The sequence below is a fragment of the Notothenia rossii genome (assembly GCF_949606895.1).
Source record: "Notothenia rossii genome assembly, chromosome: 6".
In the NCBI taxonomy this organism is placed as follows: Eukaryota; Metazoa; Chordata; class Actinopteri; order Perciformes; family Nototheniidae; genus Notothenia; species Notothenia rossii.
The window spans coordinates 76507141-76532076 of record NC_136909.1 but is presented as its reverse complement, the minus strand read 5'-3'; the positions used below and the strand labels follow the sequence as shown (position 1 = coordinate 76532076).

At 38.6% G+C, this 24936-nt stretch overlaps 2 protein-coding genes across 2 annotated transcripts in view; one reads left to right on the top strand and one right to left on the bottom strand.

Moving 5' to 3' along the window:
- The window catches only part of LOC307043492 (VPS10 domain-containing receptor SorCS1-like), a 43223-nt gene extending 37461 nt beyond the window's left edge, over positions 1–5762 (top strand). Inside the window, exons 25-27 of the mRNA XM_079687977.1 lie at positions 592–700; positions 1783–1937; positions 3703–5762. Coding sequence (XP_079544103.1) covers positions 592–700; positions 1783–1937; positions 3703–3761 — 323 coding nt within the window. The 3' untranslated portion in view covers positions 3762–5762. The remainder of the gene's footprint in view (positions 1–591; positions 701–1782; positions 1938–3702) is intronic.
- Positions 5763–7228: 1466 nt separating this feature from the next.
- Positions 7229–24936, bottom strand: part of sorcs3b (sortilin related VPS10 domain containing receptor 3b) — a 37179-nt gene continuing 19471 nt past the window's right edge. The window contains exons 8-27 of the mRNA XM_079687300.1: positions 23374–23463; positions 22974–23153; positions 21968–22114; positions 20985–21087; positions 20544–20620; positions 20364–20455; positions 19452–19559; positions 19106–19223; positions 18793–18926; positions 18098–18211; positions 17388–17559; positions 16393–16579; positions 15946–16079; positions 15484–15607; positions 15067–15179; positions 14272–14406; positions 13743–13842; positions 12766–12871; positions 12500–12660; positions 7229–8861 (exon numbers count right to left, since the gene is read on the bottom strand). Of these exons, the coding sequence (XP_079543426.1) occupies positions 8797–8861; positions 12500–12660; positions 12766–12871; positions 13743–13842; positions 14272–14406; positions 15067–15179; positions 15484–15607; positions 15946–16079; positions 16393–16579; positions 17388–17559; positions 18098–18211; positions 18793–18926; positions 19106–19223; positions 19452–19559; positions 20364–20455; positions 20544–20620; positions 20985–21087; positions 21968–22114; positions 22974–23153; positions 23374–23463 (2460 nt within the window). The 3' untranslated portion in view covers positions 7229–8796. The remainder of the gene's footprint in view (positions 8862–12499; positions 12661–12765; positions 12872–13742; positions 13843–14271; positions 14407–15066; positions 15180–15483; positions 15608–15945; positions 16080–16392; positions 16580–17387; positions 17560–18097; positions 18212–18792; positions 18927–19105; positions 19224–19451; positions 19560–20363; positions 20456–20543; positions 20621–20984; positions 21088–21967; positions 22115–22973; positions 23154–23373; positions 23464–24936) is intronic.

Sequence of the window (24936 nt, the reverse complement as noted above, 5' to 3'; positions counted from 1 at the left end):
AAAATAGTTGAGATATAAATTACAAAACATTATTAATAACCCTCTGGTTGGATGTGAGGATTAATGTATGTAAGAGTATTAATGATTCATCCCTTTTCTGTTACATTCTATAAATTATTATTCATCTTTTATTTTGTGTATTCCTCTTTTTCTGTCTTGTGTATGGGTATCTAGTTATTTAATACATTGTAATGTATCATTCTGTTATGTATACCCTGTAACCTGTGTACAATTTCTTAAAATGCAAATGTATAAAATAAATCTACTCAGGAACAAACTAGTCTACATGTTCTCAGACATAAACCTTAATGATGCCTGTATTATTGGTGCATTACTTGTTTTTAATATATCCATGGAGAGCAGTGTTAATAGTGAGTAGATTATTCTTGATAAAGTATATGTAACTATCAATGAAAAAAGGAAGTGTTTATTGGACATATCTCGGAGTCCCTATAGTCTCTCACATGGTCAGCATTACAACTGAGCTCTGATACTCCATTGTTGTATTATTTGTATTCCTATGAGACCAGAAATGAGATCAGTTGGCCTTCATGTGCACTCAATTTCTCTTTCATTCTTTCTCCTTGAAAGCTCCTCTTGTGGACAGCAGTGATAGCGGACATAGCAGCACTGCAGTCATCATGCTGGTGTCAGTCGTTCTGATGGGCCTGGCTGTCTTTCTTATATATAAATTTAAAAGGTACAGTATACGGGATATCATATATTGTAACCATATAAAAGGCACTGGATAACTGTGTGAGAAAATGTGTGCAGATCCATTCTCAGGTTTGCAGACTCGCATCATTACAGAGATATCTACGTTAAGGTAGATGTTATTGTTTGGTGTGTGTGTGCGTGTGTGTTTGCATAACGACCCTTTTTCAGAGTCGGCCCCATTACCCACAAGCAAACACCTCGCTGCTGAACTCCTAAAAGTTTCCAGAAGTATTCCGACTCCATATATCTCAGAGTTATGGACACGGGCGTCACAATAATGGCTCTAGGAATAAGACAATTCCCCTCTGTCTCAATCTGCGGAATATTACAGGGAATGACAGTCTAATCAATTCTCCCAGAGAGCTGAATGGGTGTCAGAGTCCTGCAGTTATCAATATTCATCTATCTGACAATGTGAGGGTTGACCTTTCGGGAAATGCTAAACACAGCCATCCAAGGTGAGGCACACTTTGCAGAATGGCAGGAAAGGTTGAGGAGATAAGCCCTGAGACAACGTACATTATACATTGAGGGACGTACAGTAAATAGCGTCCTCTGCAGCAGCTAATCCCGTGCCAATCACAGGGCTCATTTAGGGCCATTGTAGATGTTGAAGAATTGTTCTCATTATAAATTAAGACATTACTTAACTCTAACTTTCAAGATCCCTATTACTAAATTAAGGAAATCAACTTTTACTTTCTAAAGCTGCCTGAAATGTCACAGCTGCAGCAGGAAATCACGAGGGGCGCCTGTGAAATTAGAAAGGCAAGATGTTAGTTTTAAGCAGAATTGGGGGTGCATCTGAGGGGGATGAAAAATTGATTGAAAATGGAGGTGAACAATATGAAAGTGAGGGAGCAATGCCCAGTGGAATGTGAAATGCTCTAGTTTCCAGCTTTCAAGCAATCCTCTCCCATCCTTAACAGTTAAAAATAGTGTGTGACACATTATGCTTAGTGTGAGCATTAGAGAAACAGACCTGGTGGCGGGTTTCCATTTGCTTGCCTCTTATATATATATCTCTCTCTTTCCTTTTTTCTTACCCCATGGCATGACCTACAGGAAGATCCCGGGCATCAACACTTACACAGCGGAGCAGCCTGACAAAGAACAAGAGGTCATCCCCACGGTAACCTCCATCGCCATCCCAAACCCTGAGGGGGACCAGCTGACCTCCCTGGATCGGGTGGATGTACAGCTGGATTCAAAAGGCAGAGGTATTCGTTGGTCTTCCTTTAGGCTACAGTCATCCCTCAAGAATATTTAGCATTTATCACACAGTCATTTTCAGATTCTCATGTTGGCAAATGAGGGTCTCATCCTCTAAGCGGTGTTTTATTCTATCACTTGATACATTCATTTGGTGATATGTCTGTGGTGTAACTCCAGTTAAAGAGGGCTGGTAATCACCGGCAGAATGTTCATTGATGCAGCTTCCAAATGTTGGTTTGTTGTTCATATCAAAACCAGAATAAACTAAACGGTAAGATTGTCCATAAGAAAAAAAACACTTCGTTTTTATATGCAAAACTTTTGAGATATCCATCTATTTCTCAAGTATTAAATTGTTCCTATAAAAGAATTATTTACAACAATTATGAAGAGCAAAGCACTAAAGGTACGGTACAGTTATATAATGTATTACACACCCTAAAAGCACAGTTATATATTACACTTGAACGACTGCATCACTTCACTTGAATCCCATAATGTGCATGTGAGGAAAAGAAGAAAGACTTTTCCTGACCATTTCTTTAGACTTGTGGAGTCATTATTCTTGTTAATTAGCACAGAAGACTTGAGTTGGCTATCAAAATACAAAACATTTAAGCGTGCCAGTTTCTAAAGAAAGCCTTGGAGACAGAGAGACGGTAACCAGGATACACTTTAAATCTTTTATAATTTCTTTACTTTTTCTCTGTGGTCATGTGTATAGCTTTTCTGCAGTTTAACACATACACATATGTTACTTAAGAGTACATATCATGTTATAACTCATGTTTCCCTTTCCTTCCCTCCAGAAGTGTGATATGTTCAAAAGTTGGCAGTGTCTTGTAATTCCATGTGGGATAGGCGACATGGTTGGCATGGCATAGAAATAAAAACAAACTACCTGGCAATGTGCAATCAGCATTTTCTGTTCAAATGAACTCTATCAACTTGAGCATTGCTCTCATAAACCTCTCACAGTTTGATGATTACTAAGAAAATGCCCATTACCAAACCAAAATGGTGATATTGCCTCCTTTTTTAGGGGCGGCTAATGTGACCATACTTAACCTGAGAATAGTTTCTTAATAGACTTGTTGCTGTTGCATTTTTAAAATGTAATTATTTTGCGCAATAAGCCCCACAAACATTTAACTCACATCGTTGCTTGAGGTTTTAATCACATAAACGGATATCCCACAACCTTATTGCATAGAACAATAATCTAGTTATACATACAAGGAAGGCACATAACACAAGGGTTAACAGGAAACAGGTTTATTATGAAATTATTCTTTTTATAGCAGTGAAGTTTTCACCAAAGTTGTGTTACAAAATGCAGTGACACGAAAGAGATACTTGATATTCACCCATTGTAAGTGCTGATGCTACACCCCCTCCCTTTATTATCATAAAGGAGGTGCCAAGATATAGTTGTTATTATTATGTGCGCTATATTTATGTATTTGCCAACCTGAGTTTCTCACAGCAAGGTATTAGTATTCACAGGTAAGTGAAGCATAATCAATTGCGAGCTAAAGTGATGAGAATGTCTAGGTGAATTATTTGATCCAGTAAAATAATTAGTGCATCAGGAAAGTAGCGGAGTGTTGAAAGCATTTTCATCAAGAAATATCTACGAGGTTCCAGTTGATTTACTTCTAAACAATCGACCCATCCAAGATAAATGTGTTTGCCTGCAAAAATACAGCCGTATGCAAATGGGAAAACATAAAATTCCACCTGTCTCTTTTCTTTCTTCTCCCTTGTCAGGCTACCTGCCATCTCACACAGACATCAAGCTCTCTGATGAAGCGCCCCATGTGTTTTAATGTTGAGAGTCTATGACCAACTCGAAAGCAATACATCTTCCTTGGCAGTTACTTCCAGCAAGCTATGAAACCACGGTCACAATGAATGGTCTCGAGTGTTTTGCTACCCATGCATGGATGGACCAGTTCACACTGTGCTGCCTAATCCCTCCGAGGAAACTGTACAGATTTATACTTGCTTCTTGAAAAGGGACACTTTTTGACTGAAAATACTTGTATTTTTGCAAGGACATTGATCTTTTTATGTAAATAATGTACATCCATAATGGAAACAGTAAAAACTATTTGTCTCAGCTGGTTACAGCTACATCTGCTCAAATATGAAAATATAAAACGGCGGGACATAAGTGATGTATAATAATATGTGAAAAAAATGATCCTATTTCTGTTCTCTGGGCTTGTGTTTGTGAAGTTTACTTTGTTTGACTATGTGGAAACAGCTTATCTGAGTAAGACAGTGAGGGAAGCAGATTCATTAAGCTCTGTACAATCAGTACATCTTATCACCAGATTCTCATCAAATGAAAGCTTGCAATATCCAGGAGATGGAGGGCTCCAAGTCCCAGATCTGTGTATTCCATCAAGCCTGTCTCTTTGCAGCTCAACATGTTTTATATGTCATAACAAAAATAAGAACAGAAGATTAAAGTGGATAAACTAGATAGGTATATACAGTAGGTGGGGAACTAAGCAATGCCTCTTGTTTAGGAGACTCGCATAAGTCATTTTAGTGACACTGGAATGAATGCTAACATGATACTGTAAATGTGGAACCTACTTAAAACCTGATTATACACAGATCTGTCTAAATCATGCTCATGGTTATTGTTGCAGCTGCATCCTATGCGTGATTGTTTTACTGTCAATTTGGCTGGAAATCAGTGCGATGACTTTTAAACTTGTGATTCCTACTTATTCGTTGCCCAGAGCTTTTCTTGTACATTCTGGTTTCCATAGAGAACTAAATGTAAATGTTCTGAATAATTCCCATGTTAACAAAGAAGCTAAAGTACAGCAGACAACACATGCTGCAATGCAGTAAGGAAGATGCTAAATCTGAATTTTCTTTAGTAATTAGTCAATGATGTATTAGCTATTTGTTTGTGTTTGGTTTGAGTTAAAAAAACATGTTCTCCTTGACACAGTTACAAAATGATTCCCATGTTGGTGTTGTTCCTTTGAACTGATCCCAGTGTGAAGGTTGTGGTGCCTTCTCACAGACAACTCTAAAACAACACCGGTTCAATGGAGAAATATCCTCTCATCTTTAAACCTTTTTTATTTATTCTGGACTGTTTATCTACCACACTGATACCAGCATCCCCACTTGGCATCTCCTCGGTTAACAGGAACGCAGAGGAGCCTGCAGTCTGTTCTAGGTTTACCCCCAAGGACTCAGCGGACAAAAGGCTGCAGATTCGTTCCTTTTCTTTGCTGCGAGGGATACAGAGGTAGAGAAGACGTATCTCCTGTCAACAAGGCTCAGCCTACGCACAGAGCTTTGGTCAGCCGCTGTCTCTTTGGGATAAGTACTGAAGTTCTTCTTCATCAAACTTTTATTTTCAAGTATTGTCAGCATCATATGTCAGTAAGACAAATTGACTAGAGGCTTCTCCATACTTCTTCCCTCCCATCCTGCGATTGAGCCTGAAGCGTAAATAAACTCGTCATCGGGCGAACGCTATCTCTCCACACCATCAGTTTTTCATATTTATTTAACAAACCTTTTGTACATTCCCAATCAAACTGTGAATACGATTGTAAACAGAATTGCATGATGTTTTTTTTGTTTTCCTCCAAGATATTTCAAATGTGTTTTAATTAGGCAGAAAACTGACTTGTTAGGAATGTGAACTGCAGTGTGTTTTCCGTTTCTCAAAGGCTAGACAACTCATTCATTACAAGTGACTTGATTATCCAGTGGGTTGTTACTGTGTTTTTCATTTGATCGCGCTGAAGTAACCATGGTTGCGGAATAAAGCAGAAACAGCATTAATGCGGCGTGGCTGTCTAGTAAACTCATTTCTAAAAGCAATAACTGCTTTATGTTTTTCTGCTGTCGTCAATGTATAGATCCATGTAGCTCACTGCAGGAGTTAGTTCTGTTTGACCTTTGATTTAATCAATCAAGACTTCATGAAGTGCGACACTACAGTATGACTCATGTTGGTAATTTTGATTGCCAGGCACACTTTCTTTGTTTCTTTTCTGTCTTTTTCCTCTAACAAGTGATGCTTAGAATGCCCGAAGTTTCAGTGCAGTCATTTGCATTACACAATGGGTCCGAGCGGCAGGACAATGAAAAGCACCAAGTAGCCTGGAGAGATTTTAATGGGCTGCTTCCTTGGCTCTCCCACCGTGCAACAAATTAATTATCCCCTCTCCAGGAAATCGACACACACACACACACACACACACACACACACACACACACACACACACACACACACACACACACACACACACACACACACACACACACACACACACACACACACACACACACACACACACACACACACACACACACACACACACACACACACACACACACACACACACACACACACACACACACACACACACACACAATCGTGGCAGATTTGTCCCAGACTGGGGTAGCACCTTGAATGAAAAATGTCCCACAACAATAACCCACAGCAATATTGTGTTAGCCACAGTGTGAAATTGATGAGCATGTTTCCTTTCATTGAGTGCTACATTAGTGTCTGGCTGCAGCGAATCATCCATTAGGGATTGTCACCGTTCAATTTGATTTTGCACCGCCGAACATCCCAGGGCAGTTAGAGAAAGGCCTTGGTGTTAATTCAGACTGAGAGCACGAGCAAGAATAAGACTCTCGGGGCGTTGGTGGCTGTTGAAGTGATGAAGATTGGTGTGCGATTTGAAATAAAAAAAAATGCAAAACGGAGGAACAAGGGCCTTGTTGCTGCATCTTTGTGTGAAAAGAATCATTTCTACTAATCAGCCACACCGTCCAACCTTTCTATCGCTTTTATTTGTCTCTTTCTGAATCTGAAGATGGAGAATAAGCAGTACTAACGCCAGCAGTTCTTCTTTACAAAATGTCATCACACGACTACATCCTCAGTAATTGTTCTATTAAATAGAACCCATCTGTAACTGGCAACTTGAGTGATGGCGCCATGGAGGTAAAATGAAGCTCAGTCAAAGTGTCAGATGGCAATCTTCACATGGGTGTTATCACACTTCTGCTCATTAAAAGTGACTTCAGAGCCTCTGAGGGATCATTAAACGTGTGACACTGGCTGCAGCAAGGCACCTGAGTTTTAGATAACTCTGAATAAGAGATGTCTGAGTTGCCATGAGATGAAAACAGCCTGTCTTTGCATCATTTCGTCAGGAAAAAAAAGACTAAACTATATATTTGCATATCATAATCAAAATGTATACTGCGTGTGAATGCAAAAATCACAAAAACATAATTCAATATAAAAATACATTTATTTTGAACAATTTTAAAATGGCAATTTGTTCACAGTAAGAAATATGATTCAAAACAAGACAATATATATATATATATATATTAGACCAAAATTAACAATATCATAGATCATGCACAACTTTTGCACCACTATACTATAAGACAAGGTGTTTAATAATTTGTTTAATGTGTAAACTTTAAACCAACCGTGGTATATACACAGTACTCGCTCACCCTAATGTATTCATTTATCTTTTATCACAGATAATTAGGGCATGCTTCTGTACAAAATAAATAAAAAAGAGGACAAACAGCTTGTTGCTAGACTGAGGGTCGTAGAAACACTGCCGGTTCAGTGAGAGGACTTTACAATAAAGTAGGACGACGTAGCCTTTACATTTCTTCTTCTTTTATGTACAAGTTTACATTATTTCCACCTCTAAGGCCAGACCGTCCATAATAACACATTTTTGTTTTGAACGACGTTCTGAGACAGTCATTGAAAGCACCGTGTTATCTTACAGAGCCTTCTACATATTTCCTAAAACCACCACAACAGTCAGATTTTGACATTTTTATATAAATATTCATAAGTGTATATTTACAACTCAAAGACCTCTAGTTAAAGGGCGGGAAATGTTCATGTTTATCCAGAGCTTAAAGTTAAATGGTTTATTTAACATAAACAAATAATGATTTAAATGTTGTATTAATTATATTTCTGTGGTATGAAGGCAGGGCACGATGTGTTCTTCCTTAAACAGACAACTTTTGTTTTTTGTGGGTTGTCTATTAGGGATATAAAGAAAAGATGAAATTATAGAAAGAAAATAAAAATGTAACACTTGACAAATTTTATAGCCGGTTGGCTCATTTTGTGTGTTAGAGGGAAACATTTTTATAACATTAAAAGAGTGTATCATTTGTATCCCTGTATTATATTGTTCCTCAAGGGGCTTAATGTCCTCATAGTAGGTCATTATCATCCTCTGTCATTAAATGCTGAATTCAACACAACTCAACATAACGATCAGACTTTTACACAGTAAAGCCAATACGTCCTTTCTCTTGTACTGACCCATTAAATTAAATGGTATTCTTCTCATTTGATTGTTTATCTAATAGCTTTTTGGTTCGGTTTTCCTACCCTTTGTTTCACGTAATTAAGAAAAACGATGATTTGTCACAGGCAGTACAGAATTCATCAAAAGTACACAATGGCAGCTGATTATTCATAAAGTACTCTCATTAGCAATACATCCACAGTTTGACTTAAAGCTAGTCAATCTGGATGCTAATTGGACATTTTTTGCCCGATAACATTATAATCTAATTTCTTTAATTCCCCGCTCCCAAACTAGAGGCCCTTGAATCTTACTCCGTGGATTGATCTTCATTAAGTATTATAGATACTTACTCTACCCATGTGGGTGACAAACATGACTAAAGGATAGCAGCTATTAGCGTGAGTTGAATTGTAAAAAACTAAACTAAAATCAATGCTAAACAAAGCAAACAATTTCAGCACAATTGTAACACAACGATCTGTACTCACTCAGCAACAAAGTCTTAGACATTAGTACAATTTGGAAATTCCCTCGTGACAATTCTCTCCATATTTCTTCCAATTCCGCCTGAAAAACATGTGCAGAGAAACAAAAAGAGAATAAATACAGGGACAGGTTTTTGCCTTGACATCACATGCACATCACAAGTTGCTTGTTTTAAGGATTTAGAAATGAAAGACAAACAACTTATGTTATATTCATGCTTCATCTACATGACATTGATTGCAGGCTGAAGAAATAACTGTCTACAACATCAACAAAAAAACTCAAGGTTCATTCTCGCTTCCTCTCTAATCTGTCTACTGGAAGATCAAATGGTTTCTAAAAGCTTTTAAACTTAATTATGAATTCCTCAGCAGTGCATCTTGGTTGAAAAGCCCCCCGTTGCCTCAGAGGAACATGGCCTCTCCACACAGCGCTGAGCTGGTGATGGAGGGCGGATAAGATCGCCGTGACAAGTGGGGTCGTTCAGATTGTGCAAACACGGGTCTATTCAAAAAGGTGCCACTTTTATCTCTCAACTGTGTCAGTAGTTTGAATTCAGGGATTTCTCTAAAGCAGCGTGACGTGAAGCCAATTTTCCTGTTCGCCCAAATAACTAATAACCTCGCAGTAAACTCATCAAGGAAGAGATCCTGCTGTCAGCCCAGATTTGTTGAAGAAAATATGATTTATCAGATTTAAATTGCTTTCAAGCTGAGAATATTTACAAATGAAATGCACGTAGTCTGTAGCACAATTTGTAATGTACAGGATAAGAGTGGGGTACATGTTTGATATCATTTAAACTTAAGAAGGTTAAATCTAATATTTTAATATCTCAGGGGGCTCAATACAAATTACTGGGACGATCCACACGGAGCTGAAAGGAGTGACCTGGGGACAGATTTATGAAACCTTCAAATGTATGAACACAAAATAAAAAGGTGAAAAAAAGAAGTTATTTATCAGAATAATTATACAATGCTAATTTTAATAAACCACCTGATGAATTCAACTTCAACATCCCCTCTTTTTTTGTGTCCCTACCATCTCCTGCTGGCTTCAGCTGCTAAATTCTCCACTCTGTTTACAGCTATAGTCGCTAACTGCGTCTTTCAGTCCTTTGTGCTCAGCAGGTTGCACACACTGGGTCTTAAGTGCTTTTCCAATACAGCCGGCTGCTGTGACGCTTTTACAGTAAAGAACATTTAAACAATGAGCTAACACGTGTTACATAAATATTCATTATAGCTGCGTTAGGGATAAACAAAAAATAAATTATACACTACAACTGTTGTGAATAACATCAATAAGTAAAATGTTAATATTTTTAAAAGAACAACAATGAAGCTGATGTTGGTTGTCTCTGATTGGCTGTTAAGACATGTGATTAATGACGTGATTTATTGTGAGGTGCTCTAAAAGATTATTCTCTCACACTTCAATTGTGTAGGAGTCAGTCGCTTGATAAATGTGTTTTATTCTTGAAGCTCATTTGTCTTTTAAAGCTTTAGTTGGAATTTCAACTGAACTGCATGTTTCTACTTACTTATTATGAAACATGAGGCCATGAGAACTGTCATGTTCATCATTCACAGCCAATTTGTATCAACATTAATCAAAACATCACATTTTTTTATTTTAATCTGTCAAATTCCGTTTAACATGTTTAAATCTTCATTTCAACCTTCATGAATTTTAATTTCACATCATGGCCCCTGCTGTGCTGTGAAAACTATCAAGGAATAGCATATTCTCCCTCTTCTTAGAGCTTGTAAAGCCATTTGGACTAAAATTAGAACACATAAAATCACTGAACCCAGACATTAATTAAATTAAAACTGGTTAATGTTCCTCTTCTGGTTGGGGGCATGTTTTCCACCAGCTGGAGCAAGGCCTGGCTTACAGGCAATGAAACATCTGTACTTTATAACATATACGTCAGAGGCATATTCTCTTTATACTGGGCACATAATTAAACTACAAAATCAGAAAAACTCGCAATTCAATAGTGGAGGAAGAAGGCAATGTTCTTAATGGATGAATGATTACCGAACGATGGCCTGCTCTAGCTGATGATATATTTTATTATATGCTTGTAAAGTGAATACGACAGACTTGTAACCCAGTGAAAATCAAACTGCATGTGAATCAAACCGAGCTTCAGAATATTAATGACAAATTCAATTAATTTCATCTAGCGAGCCCTAAGTTAAAAGGTCCCACGCTGCCCTGCCCTTTTATAAATAAACTCTTCTGATGCCACAAAAAAGGAGTTCATTTGTTTCAGATCTGCAAGGACTTTGAAAGTAGAAACAGCTGAGAAATGAAGAATAGCCAAAGTGCTGAGCGACCAGAAAACGGCCTGCAGCACACATGTCTTTGTCAGGAGCACTGCAGTGCTACTTTTGTCAAATAATCCAGTGTCTGCAGGGACTGCTCTCATCTAAAAGACATCACGGTGGATGTCAACCATAGCAATCATAAAGTTAACTTGTCATCGTGATATCTGGTTACTGGGCTGCAGTTGAGCTTCTGGCGTGCAATTTGCAAAAAATATGACACATTTCATCAAGAGAGACGTTCCAGCAGCTCAGATATGAGCTGCACTTCAAGGTACACTCAGTATTTTGTGTCAACACAAGGATACAGTTACAGTATATTCAAAACAGATGGGCAGGGAAGCGTTTTAAGGGCAATAAAATGTTAATCAGTATCAGTCTCTTAAAGTGACAGTCATCCTTTAAATCCGGTATTAGCGTGTCTAAGCAGTACGCATGTATTCATATTCTGTATTTAATTAAGTCTAAAACGCAACTGTCATACATTATACTGTAGTTTCCTTAATTAAAAAAAAAATCCACTTTTCTTTCCAACGTACATTTCTTAGTTATTTTCTTAGATTAATTTAGATAGATATGACTTTATATCTATTTTGTACATGTTTCTCCATTTGGTGTATGCAGTTGTTAGCTACTTTTGTCATAAAAATGTCATTTGAATTTGTCTGCATCAATAATAATTCAAAAGTAAAATATATTTCATGATATAATAAAGAAATATCGGTACCACTTTACAATAAGACTACCCTTATAAAGGATTCATAAAGGGTTTATAATTAAGTTATGAATTAGGTTGTAAACACTTTATTAATCATTAAGAACCATTTATAAACCAGTTCTAACATAGTTTTCAGACATCAACACAGGCTCACCATTTGGTAAGATGGCTAAGCCTTATACTGGCTCCTTAGCGAGAATCAACTCAGTGAACAACAGATACCAAGGATGCTGGCTGATGAAGAACACAAAGTAAGCTAAGTAGCCAATATAAGACTTAGCAGTCCAGATAAATGTGGGCTCACTATTTGGCAAGCGACCGGTCACAGTTGCCCTGTTTATCTCATGTCTTATTAAAGCTTATTATTAATGATTTATAAAGTGTTCACAACCTATTTAATAAATGAATTACAAACTATTCGTAAACCCTTTTATAAGGGTGGTCTTATTGTAAAGTGGTACCGAAATATCCTGCATTTTGAGTACTTTTATGTTTGTACTTTACTAAATTTCCTTAAAACTACTTCATACGGTTTTGAATGCAGGATTTGTACTTGATCCAGTTTCACTTGTAAATTGTGGTATAGCTAAAGATATCTTAATACCCCTCCCACCTCCGCTTTAAAGGCTGTATATTTATTTAACAACTTGCCGCTAACGTACCACTGCTCCTGGCCTCCAGCTCCTTTTCCATAAGTTCTTTCGGAGAGGGAAACTCGCTGAGCTTGACCTTGGACATGTTGTCGTTCTGCCCGACTGTACTGATCACCTCCGGGTCCTTCTCCCTACTGTCCTCAGTCTGAACATGGATCCAAGGGATTTTCCTTATAAAAATACGATAGCAGAGCAACTGTGTAAGGCTTTTTGAAACAACAAATATACACTGTGTCTGATTTTCACATTTGACTTTTTAATCAAAGTGAACGTACCTTTTAAACTTGTAGATGAAGAAGGCCCCTAAACCAACCAACACCACGGTGAGCAGCAGCAGCATGGCCGACCCACTGTGGATGGAGTTTGAATCCACAAGGGGAGCTGAAAGACAATCGGATCCCAAGAGTGACATATTCTGACCGAGACAATTGCTCTCTTTTTGTTCCTTAACCATGTCTTATTACCAGGAGATTACTTCCATCACCCCATGTCATGTAAACGCTGCTTGAAGAGCTGCTCTCTGCATGTTATCCCCACAGGGTTTTAAAAGGAACCTTTAGGAGGTGTACTTCCTCTCCCTGGGGTCCGTCGTGCAGGTAGCTTATGCATAGTCATGCCTTTTTAAATGCTGAGATGCAATATTCAAAGTATTGCCACTCGCCTCCCGTCTTTCTCTCCTTCAGAGAGAGGACTATGAAGTCTATGACCTTTCTAGATCATTTTAAAAGGCAACGCAGACCTTTGTAAGCAGACACAAATGAAGACAGATCCGTTGGTAGATGAAAAGGGTAAAGCTATGCAGGGTTGATCGACACATTTTTGCGATATGCTAATGACCTGGTGACCCTGCCGATTTCTTCAGTGCATACCAAATGCTTTCTTTGTCAATCAAGTCATTGATTGGCTGATTACAAAAGAGAACTACTGTCTCATAGCCTCAGGCAGAAATCTTATGCACTGTGAAATCTATTGAAATGATGTGATACACAGTCCCATATAAATGTCACTCATAGTTTTGTCTTCTTTTTTCAGGGTTTAGGAACTCAATCTCAAATCATCCTAAAAAAGACATACAGTTGATCTGTTTCACAGCTTCAAGCAGAACAAACACTGTAGACATGCTGCACTATACCGGCATAGATTAACACTGAAGTTTATGCTTTTTTATGTACATCCAAAATTGTTTTAAATGCAGCAATTACATTGGAACAAGTGTAAGGATATGATAGGCAATAGTTACAAACAAACTTACCCAACGTTTGTTGAGTCATGTAGACAACTATGCGAATATCTGCTTTCAGCTCAAACTGGATCAGGCCTTGGTTCAGGGCAGTGACAAAAATGTCCGATATCTGTTCAGGTATAAAACAGAGAATTGTACATAATGCTAGACTAAATATAAATAAAATTAAGTTCACCTAATCATATTATGAAGTATCGATGTATAACTTTAAAAAATAGTACACTTTCATTGGAGTAAACCACCACTCATGTCTGTTACACATTGATTATGTTATATAAGCCAGAAAGCTAATAGCGTAGCTTAGCATAATGACTTTAGGGTAGCCTGGCTCCCTCTATAATAAAAAAATCATCAACAAATCCCAAAACTTGACCAATTGGATTGTCATTGTCTAAAGCATGTGAACACAAGAACATGTCCTTTTTAAATGTTTACTGTATACAGGAAAAACAAACTAATGTGCCATAACAGTAGAAGTGAAACAGCTTTTATTGATATAAGTGTACTATTTTATTATAATATTTATTCAATATCCTACCCTATCTAGAGCCTCTTCCCCCCCTTTCCTGTTCTCAGTAGATGTGTATTCATCAGGCAGGATGAAGAGCTCTGCTGTAGAAGGGAGTCCAGGATACAAAGACACCAGGAGCTGATCCTCAGAAACTCCAGACACCTGCAGCCAGAGGACAACACAGCGAGCGGCGGTCAGCACTTTCATTAGTTACAGAGTTTCATCTTATTTTTTAATCATGTAGTGTAATGTGTAATGTTAAACAATGGCTTTTTGAGAACCAACAACAACAAGATGCTATTTTTACCAACCTTTATCATACATTTAGTAGATTGTGTATCATCCAATATGTATTTTGTCCAACTGTAGTGTCAATGGATTTTAAAACAATGTATTACGCTTTTTACAAAAAATATTTTGAACTCATTATTTGTGGATGCCTGCGCAGCATCATGCCAAGGAGCTGCGAAAAAAAACACTTAAGCCAACATCGGTACATTAATATTTGTTTGAATGTTGATGTATAAATAAAAACTTGAATGGAGGTTTACAATTGGACTGTTGTGTCTAAACTTTGGTTAATAAAGTCAAAATTGCCAAAAGTCCACAGTTTGAGATCAGGTTCAATTACAGTTCACACTAGATAACCGTGTCTGGTGGCTGTTGTCAAATGTAAAAACAACAACTCTCACACATGGACCATAAAACACCATGAATACAGTATCAATACTGCATACAGTCATACAATAATAATGACTGAGAGCCACTGGTGGCTGATGTTGCCTCCAGGAGAGGCCTCAGAGCATTATGGGCTGGATGTACCTTTGACAGAGCTGTCCGCACCACGCGTCCGATGTCCTCCCTCCACTCTGGGATGTCAGGGTTGTGCTCATCAAGAGCCGGCGAGAACGACAACAGCAGCGACCTGAAGAACTCTGCAAAAACGGCAAAGTGATGTGTGTTGCAATGTGAATGTTACTTCTGGTTTCGTTCTGATTAATCTGATGTGCAGTTTTGTCTTTTCTCATTTGGCATCATACGCCTTGAAGTTAATTGCTCCTCAAGATTTCGTGTTTGCACACCGTGACATTTTATTCATTAGATAAGTCCACATCAACATGGCGTTGCTTGCAGCATGGACCGAGAGGCATCGTACTTTCCCGGAGAAAGCATATTGCATATTCATGTAACGTGCATCGCACCAATTAAAGTGCTTTGAAGACAGTCTTGCCCACTCACCTTTAACAGTTAAAACTTTTGAATCTTGCAATATGATGCTCCCAGAAGCAATCTGGACCGTGACCTTGTTATTTCCTCCTTTCTGAAACGTGTATGAGACGCTTCCCTCCAAGGTTATAATGGGCTGGATTTCAAAAGGAAACACAGAGAATTTCACAGAAAAACCCTGCATGCTCTCCGCTGAATATAGAATACGGCGTACATGCAGCCCTTGACACACTGTATAATAAGGAGCTGCTGCCGTGAAAACAATCAACGTGATAAATAAACAGGACTAGCCATCCTAGCTGGCTACCGCAGAAACGCAGTCACGTGCACTCACATTTGACATGATTTGTGTGAAGGCTTTGTGGATTTACACAACAAGACAAGGACGCCAAGAGAAGGTGGAAAATACTGCGGTAAACAGGAAAGAAAGTGTTTGTGTGTGGAACAGTGGGAGTGGGCGGAGAAGCTTCTCACCTCGGAGCTGTTGTGAAACCACCAGAAGAAGGTCAATGTTCTGGTGTGACTCGGCCAAACCACCGCAGTGAGATTAACCTCCTTCCCCCTGATGGCTACGATAGGAGCGGAGAGATACACCCGCTCCACTGGACCTGAGGGCCACAACACATACACCACCACACATCACACATACATGCATTATAAACATGGCAAACAAATAAATGCAAGTACACGTTAAACACACACAAATTCATCAAACATTGAGTCCTACTGCATTTACAGCTCATGTACATTTAGCTCCAGGTGTGTTTTTCCGTATACCAAGGCTAAAATGCATACGAAATAATGCAGCCATGACTGAAATGGAATTCAGCAGAGTGGGGACGTGACTATCCATGAAAGAGAAGAGATTCATGCTATATGCACTGCCACAGGACTGAGTAATGATGTTTCTTATTCACATACTGGTGATGTGTAAAAACAGTATGCTGCTGTCAGATCCCTGGCTGTTCTCAGCCATAGCTGTCACTCGGTAAATCCCAGTCGCTCTGTAGATATGGCTGATGCCATCATCCGTCCTGCTCAAGTTAGAGTATATGATCTTGATGCCGTCTCCGAAGTCTAGCTGGATGCTGGTCCTCAGCGAGTCTCCCTGTGCACAGACGGTAAGACATGACATCTGTCAACACGGCTTAGGACAGGATGCTTCAATTAGAAGGAATACAAGTGCAGTCCACCACGAAAGTGCCTGTGCTGAGACGCACTATCAGCTGTGTCACAAACACTTTGCAGGTGAATATAAATGTTCAGAGACAGAAATTCAACAGAGAAATAAAGAGGAAAAGTAAAAACAGAACTTCAGAGGTCATAACAAAAAGTACCACGGATTAGTTGATCTTCACTAGCCTAGTTCCTTTGTCTTTCCTTTGACAACAGCCTTTAAAACGTACTAATCTTCTATGCGGAACAAACCCACAACCTCAGCCTGAGCTATCGATGAAGATGTCATCAAAATGTAGCAAAACATGTAATCGTAAAGTATTCTATAAAAATCGATAAAATATCCATAGTATAGGATGTCAGAAAAAAAATCATACTACTTACTGTATACCGTGAAATCATCATAAAAAAGTAAAGAAATACATTTCTCTTAATATGTCATAGTAGTATGCCATGAAATGTTGTAAATAGAATTGTCATAATTAGGTATGATACAAAAATATAAACTGAAAATATTCATAAGCAAACCTAGAATAGTATGCAACAAAACCTTAAAAACATTAAAAAGGTGCCAAAACATTTTCATGTTTTGAATGAAAAGAGATTGTCATACTATAGCAGGCTTTTACAGAATATTCTGGACCCGTAACGGGTGATTTGAGACCTTTTTGGATAGTAATTGATCCTTTGTATTGGGTGCTACAATAGCACCACAAGATCTTTTAGGCAATAAGTCTCACGTCGTCGAGGTAGAGCATGAAGGTGACGTTGCTTCCCACAGTGGAGCTGAGCTCTCCATGACTGGTGGACAGCCGCAGGCCTCGCGGGGGTCGGGGACGACACGCCTGCCTCTTGGGAGAGTACACATTCCTCCCTGCCTCTTTACAGTTGTTGGACAAAACCTTCCGATACCTTTGAGACAGAGTGAATAAAAATAATGCTTTTATATGCTTTATACTTATTCTCATTGTATAAAGCCTGTACAGAAGTCTTCATTCATTGAAGTACATATATGTAAATCAATCATAAGGAATCTAGAGTAATCTACTGCTGACTAAACTCCATAAAAAGAAAGCAGCATGTTTAACCACGATCCAATATGAATTCAATGATCAGTTCTGATCATTTCCTTAAAATAAGTTCTGCAACTCTTCTTGTCAAAGTGGAGATCAACAGCACACAGATTTAAAGAAATATGTATACTGGCCTATTTTGTCACTTTTTGGATGTGAACATGCTTCGTTCCCAGAAAAGTCTCAGCATCATTATGTATAATGAAATTGGGACACAGTCTACAGCAGGTTACTTTATTCAGCTCTACGCTGAGCCTTTTATCCAAACCACTGAGGAAGTGAACCATTATTTTTCTGTTTGTGCCAGACAACGTGACTAACAAGCAGGAGTGGAATAATATTGTTTTGTGATGGATTGAACATTGGTGGCCACTTACCCTGTGCTGTTAAGAAAGCTTTGGCTGGTGCTGCAGCTTTTAGCTACCCCGTTTGGATTGAACCAAAAAGCTGGTGAGCACTTCCCATTCGTCTGGCGCTCCCAGCCATAGTCACTGCCAAAAAAGACATGACACTTCATATAATGATAAACACTGCGCCATCAAATAATCTAGCCTCTACGAGTGTTTGTAGTGGGGCAATAGCTTTGCAGTTGGCGCTTCATGGCATATTTTAAGACCATAACTAGAGACATGATTGTCAGACAAGCAGGATCAAACAGAATTTCAGACAGATGGAAAAAATATATTTAAAATTAATTTAGTCATTCATTATTAATTGAATTCTAATAAGTTACTTGACATTATGCAAATTACATTAGCACAATGAAAAGTTCCAAACTCCCAACTACAATTTTTAAACTATAATTAGATTCGAGGAATATAGTCATATTGGTTTTCAAGTAAATGTGCAATATAGGATGGATATTAAAGCATATGAAGTTCTGCAAACTGATATATCCGTTTTTCATTACAAATGTCTCCAAGCATCCGTAATTAAGTACAAGTGAATTAGATGTTCAAAGGAGAAGAGCTGTTTGATAAACACGTAATGGAAGAAATTAAGGATCACTGAGGATAAAAGTCTCAGTTACCGTATAGTCTCAGTTGGGAAAGCTGAGAGAAGAAGTCATTACCATTCGAAATCATACGCTGTGCAGAGGCATGGCTCTGAGGAATAGATCCTCGAATAGTCCTGGGCCAGCATGCAACGGTTGCCTGGCCTGCGCTTCATATAGATCTGCTTCTCGCCCATCACACACAGCTCCCCCTATCAAACAGAGAAAAAGATGATTTTCCCAAGAAACTCTGTAAAGAGAAGATGGACAGAAATATGTTTTTTTTGGTCTTGTGTAAAGCGAGTGTGCTGTGTTTACAGTGATGACGCATGGACAAACATGCATCTGCTTAAGCGATCATTGAATCAATAATGTTTAATATTCCTCTTACCTTGTTGTGTAGTTGCCATGTTTGATAATCTCCGTCCATGCATCTCCTGCTAAACAGGCCCTTGTAGTCGATCTTGATCAGCTGCCACTCTGAGCGATGACTGAAGTGTCCAAAGAAACTGGAAGATGTTTCATAAATGCTCATTTCAGATAAGACCATCTTATCTTAACATATACAAACTTCTGATATGATCATGTAACAATAGCAACTGCAGATCTGAAGTCTGTCTTTATGCTGAGAGACAAGATAGGAAAAGGTGGATGTTTGTTTTCCTTCACAGAAGAGCTAGTTCTCTAATATTATTGCTTTTACCCCTGCTGAACTGGACTTGTGTATCTTCGCTTACGTGATAATGTGATTGTCAGATTCTGGCTCCATTAAAACTCCGTCCACATACAGAGGTGCCAAGGAGAAGCTGTGACGATCCCATTTTTTCCCTTCGTCTAGACTGATCCTTGAGGGAAAAAAAAGAACAACAGCTGTCAACACATGAGCATCAGTCATTGTGTCCATCCATCCATGTTTGTCTTCTCGGAGTGGCTAAATATATTGTTTTTTTGTTGGCATACAGCTTGAAACATCACAAGCACAGAGGTTAAGCAGTGAAAAACAAGGCATGAAAATACATATTATAAACGACTTCGGGTGATTTAGCTTTTGCCACAGTTGAAAAATGAGGTACCTCAGATTTCCCACATTGGGAAAAATAATCGAGCCGAACAAAAGAACAACTGTTCCTCAACCCGGAGAACATTTGAAGGTGATGAAACAGAAGAGAGAGATATGACTCAGATTGTAGCATTAGAAATAGATTTGGGGTGTTTCAAATCACCTTTTCTGGAGCTTAATCACTTTTGACAGGGCCGTAATGTTCAGGGACATCAAAGTAGATAGTGTTACAAAGCGCCCACAATATGAGGGGCTTATGAGGGCATTCTCAGTCTCATATTTCCAACCTGCTCCACTTTTCATTTACATAAAAGCACTCAAACCATCATATCCAGCCCAGAGTACAAAGCCATAACAGACTCTCCTCTGTTGGAAATGATTCTGACAGTTTTGAAGCCGCAGTGACGATACAATAATCATGCGGTTAGCCCATCAGCATTTCAAAACATTGAATGTAATCATATGTTCCATCAAACCCAGTAACAAACGAAATGATACCCAGGTAATTGTCCACTACTCTTCCAACACCTACAGCTTCCACCTAAAGTAATTATGATATTGTGTGATGTTGAAGAGTAGCTATACCTACCATAAGTGTCGAATAGGCGTCGGAGAATGTAAGACCGCCAGCAGAGCCCCTCCATTGTCAAGAAACCACACGTTGTGCTCTTCGTCGAAAACCTGTTTTAGTGCACATTAAAATAGCTCATCTGCTTCACTCACGAATACGCACTCTGTTTAAGTTAAAGGAATCAATGTGTGTACCCACCTGTCTCCAACTATTTCCTGCGTCAGATGTTATAAACATCCCAAGGTTAGTGGAGGACAGTTCTGTTCCGATGTTCCCTGAGTACAAAAACATGAATAATTTCACTCAAGTTTGTATTTACATAGCAAAGGAACTTCATAACACACCTTTATCCACAATCAACTCGTAAAATCGGTAAGAGTTGTATTGTGAAACCTGTGCATGTCCCTATTTTCCACTGAAGGACACATTTATGACTGCAACCTAATTATCTCCCCCCCAAAATATAAGACGTGGGAGTTTTAGTATCAGATTTCAATGACAGAAAGAGGGCACTGTGTTATTAGTTTGTCTGTTTTAGTGGTTGCACTGCTACAATGCATTTATCTGAGACGATACCTTTGGTTTAATCTGATCAGTTACATCTACGACATCAAATGCCCTTCCTTTATGTAACTTTACCTGTAGCCACGATGATTCCTGGCACAGACTTTTTGCTGGTGATGGGTCCGGACGTGTATGGATTCTCCGACATCTCCAGATGCAGATGCAGCGAACAAAATGGCTGTCAATAAAAAGGATTTCCATTGTAGAACATGTTGAGACAATACGTATCAGGCAGATCTACTCAGGAGCGATTATAATTAGCTTTGCCTTCAAAGTATGCTTCCCGTTGAGAGGAAAGTGCTAACATACTCAGATAGCATTTATAAAACAAAGATAATTTGTTTCTTTCAACTCCTCTGCCTGGATAAAAAGAGAGAAAATGGCTGAGAGGACACAGTGGGCATTTGAATTGTTTCATTCTAAAACAAACAAGGCATGTAATTACAATTCCCCAAGATTCGGTGATAAAACTGGAAAAATTGATTCAAATAATTTCCACTCATCTCTCAGATTAAAGCACATTGAAAAAACATCAATACATGAAAACAGCAGAGGTTGGAAGGGGGTCAGAAGCAGAAGAGAGAATGACGGTCATCTGTATGTCAAAGAGACACCCTGAAACACGCCGTTAACAATTCACATTACTTAGACTCTAAAGAACATACTAACTGGATTAGATTAATAACATGTCAGCTGAATAACAACACAGCCGCATAATGTAATTCATTGTAATCTAACATTCATTAGTCCAGTGTGACTACAGGTAGTAAATTGAAATCACAGAGGTTAATGGAAAGTCTGGAGCCCTGGAACGACACACAAAGACACTCTGTGCTTCACACCGATAATAAGAACATTCCTGCCGAGCATCTCCTCGGACATTTAGGAGGCTGATGGTGAAGCTGGCGCATCGCCCCGTGCAAGAAATGGCTCTGAATCAAAGAACATCCAATGCACAGCTGATGAGGTTGAAACATTTGATGAATGATGGATGTCATAAACTTCATTTCGCATGAAAAGCAGCATAAATTCACTCCAGCATACAGGCTCAAGCTCACCAGAATGCAATGAAGGTTATTTCCAGCCACATCAGCAGCAGGAGCTGGCAGCAGGGCCCATGTTTGTCCCTTGTTGTATGTGATGAAAGTTTTGACATGACTGTCCAGCAGTTTGTTGGCAAGATACATCCCGTTTATCCCCTCAACCTAGGAAGGACAACAGCAAAGAAGCATTCATTATATATAGTATATTTCCCGAAGAAACAGTTATATTCATGATGCTTTAGAGCTGAAATGATTAGTTGAACAAACATGAAAGTATTAAATGAATGTGATTTGTCAGTTTTAATATTGTTTTAATCTTTGTTAATTATTATTGATGCATTAAAAAGCAGTACTTGCCACACGTTGAGTAGGGGCTCATTTGATATGCTTTTTAATTACATTTTGGGAAACTACTATTTCGTTTGATTTTGGGATTGTTCAGTTTCAATTCAAGAAAAAAAGGTTTGCCTGGAGTCCAGTCCCAAAGTTACACACACCTGATGGAGATCTGAACTCTACCGAGTGCACTTTTTATTGTTTATTTTCTAAAAATGCATTATATTTGATAGAATAATTATATGTTTTATAAGTAAAATCTGCAACATTTTCAACAATAACTGTTAATGTAGTGGCGTTAACAGTACAATAACGACCTCTCAAAAGTAGAGTAGAAGTATTGTAGTATAACATGGAAATACTAAAGTAAAGAACCTCCATTTTGTACTGGGTTTTAGCTGAACTGAGGATTTGCTGTTGTACTACTTTATGTATCTTTAAAAGTGAATTTCTTTGGATTTTATAAGGTCGAAAAATATGTCTTCTCAGGATCATAAACACAAAGTAATACACATTTGTATAGACAAAACCAACAAATGAATTAATGGAGAATTAAAAATAATTGATCATAAAACATTGGTAGCTGCTGCCCCTCAATAATCACAATCATAGGTTGGTAAAGTGCTTTCTACTACTATGTGAAGTAACTGAAAGGGGCATTAGTGGAAGCGGAGTAACTACACACCTTGTAAAAGTCGACCAGCAGGTTACCGGCGGGTCCTCTGCTGGTTCTCAGGTTCTCTAATGAAATCGTAAAGTAGACCCCCGGGGAGTCTGAGATGTAAAGGCTGTAAGTGTTGTTCTGGTTCCACTCCTGAACCGCAGCAAAGACCTGCTTTTCATCTGTGCTGATAATGTGCATGTCCTGGAGGTGTGAAAGAGAGACGGATGAACCCAGAGAATGAGTGAGAAAGACAGGTGGAGACAAAAGAGCATTTCAATAGAGATCATGAGCTTCTGTATTAAGAGTGACATTTCTAAACAAACTGTTGTGCGACTTGTAGTCTATAAAACAAAACAATAATCATGTTTTTCTATGATATTATTATCTGACAGTCATGGTTGCTGGTTTCTTTCTTGCTTACCTTTGGTAGACAGTATTTCGGTAATTTCATCCGCTTGAAGGACTCTCTCATGTAGGAGACAAAGTAGCTGGCTCGTCCTGACTTGGTCACCTTCGCAATGAAGTCAAAGAAGCGTTGTCATGTTTTAAATAGACACACACATATACATATTTTAGTGTTGCTTCACTTAACATCTTGTTTTTCTTCCTTTGAGGTCAGCCACTCTGTTATTTGCATTTTTGATTGATGCCATGAGTTCTTTTACACAGACGGACTATGTAGACTGTCTGTCTTGCAAATGAAAAAACAAAATAGGATGGGAGTTCTTCTACAAACAGAGCCACATCCCAAATGTGAAATGAGGACATGAAAGATAAAATGTCTCCTGAAGGAGGTGTATTCATTTTAAATCGCATGACTGACTTGATAAAACCCCTTGCAATTTCAATCAACAGTGTCAAAACCAGACTAAAATTACAAGCACAACAGAAATTATCATCATTATCACAATTAGTCTCTAGCTTAGAGGCATTGAACATTGTGTTGGCTTTATCTGGAGTGTGTGTCAGAGGTCTTAATGCACTACCACTTTCCTGTCCACTTACAGGCCAGGCAACACTTCTTGATTGCTTATTTTCTAATCAACTAGAAGGATGGTGTTTGTCCCCCAACACACTACATTAGGGCACTAATGGAATAATCTATCGAAAATCAATGAGCTGCATTTTCCCAGGCCAGATTTTTGAGGATGTTGCACTTGGCTGTTCCTTCGCTCCCAAGAGACTTTGGAGGTGTTGAAGACTGCTTATTTCGTTGTATCCCAATCGATAACCTCATTACTCTTTGTCAAGTTAAATCCAACTGCCCAAAGCAATGAAAGTCACCGGAAAGTCATCCATGCCACCACAGCGCCGCGCAGACACTCTCTGTGTCCAGTTATTCTCACCAGACATCTTCCTCGTGTCTGCCTCTGCCTTGACGGTGAATCTCATCTCGGCTAAATGCAATTGGGGCATTTTATTGAATCACAATTTCTGAATCACGCTGTGATGTATTTTTTTCATTCTTACATCGCAGACATTCCAATCAAGACTGTGGATTAAGTGTGTTGGAAGTGAAACTGGGTCACCGCTAAAGTATTGCTGTTGCGAAATCATATCATATCAAAAGATTAAATCTCTGGATACATAAATAGAAATACCAACAGCAAACATATAAGGGTTTTTATTCCAAATGGAAAAGTGATTTACTCCAAACACTGAGCTTTAGAAAGCTACTGTCTTTTTTTTTCTTCTTCTGAAACCTAGCAGGAGTCCAACAAGAATGATCAAATGCATCAATCTGACCAGCAGAGAGAACATTACTTAGCTGTGGATAGAAATCAATGACAGCAGAGGGCATTTGAAAATTAGATTTCTAATAATGACCCTGAATGCTGCTGTCTAAGTGGAGTCAAAGTCAGAGTGAACGGTAATAAGGACACCAACCTGTCTATTCACAGTTCCTTTGCCGTGTGATGTCAGCTAGCATATACATTTCTCAGGCAGGGAGTATGTCTGTGCGGAAACTCAAACACAGAGCGTG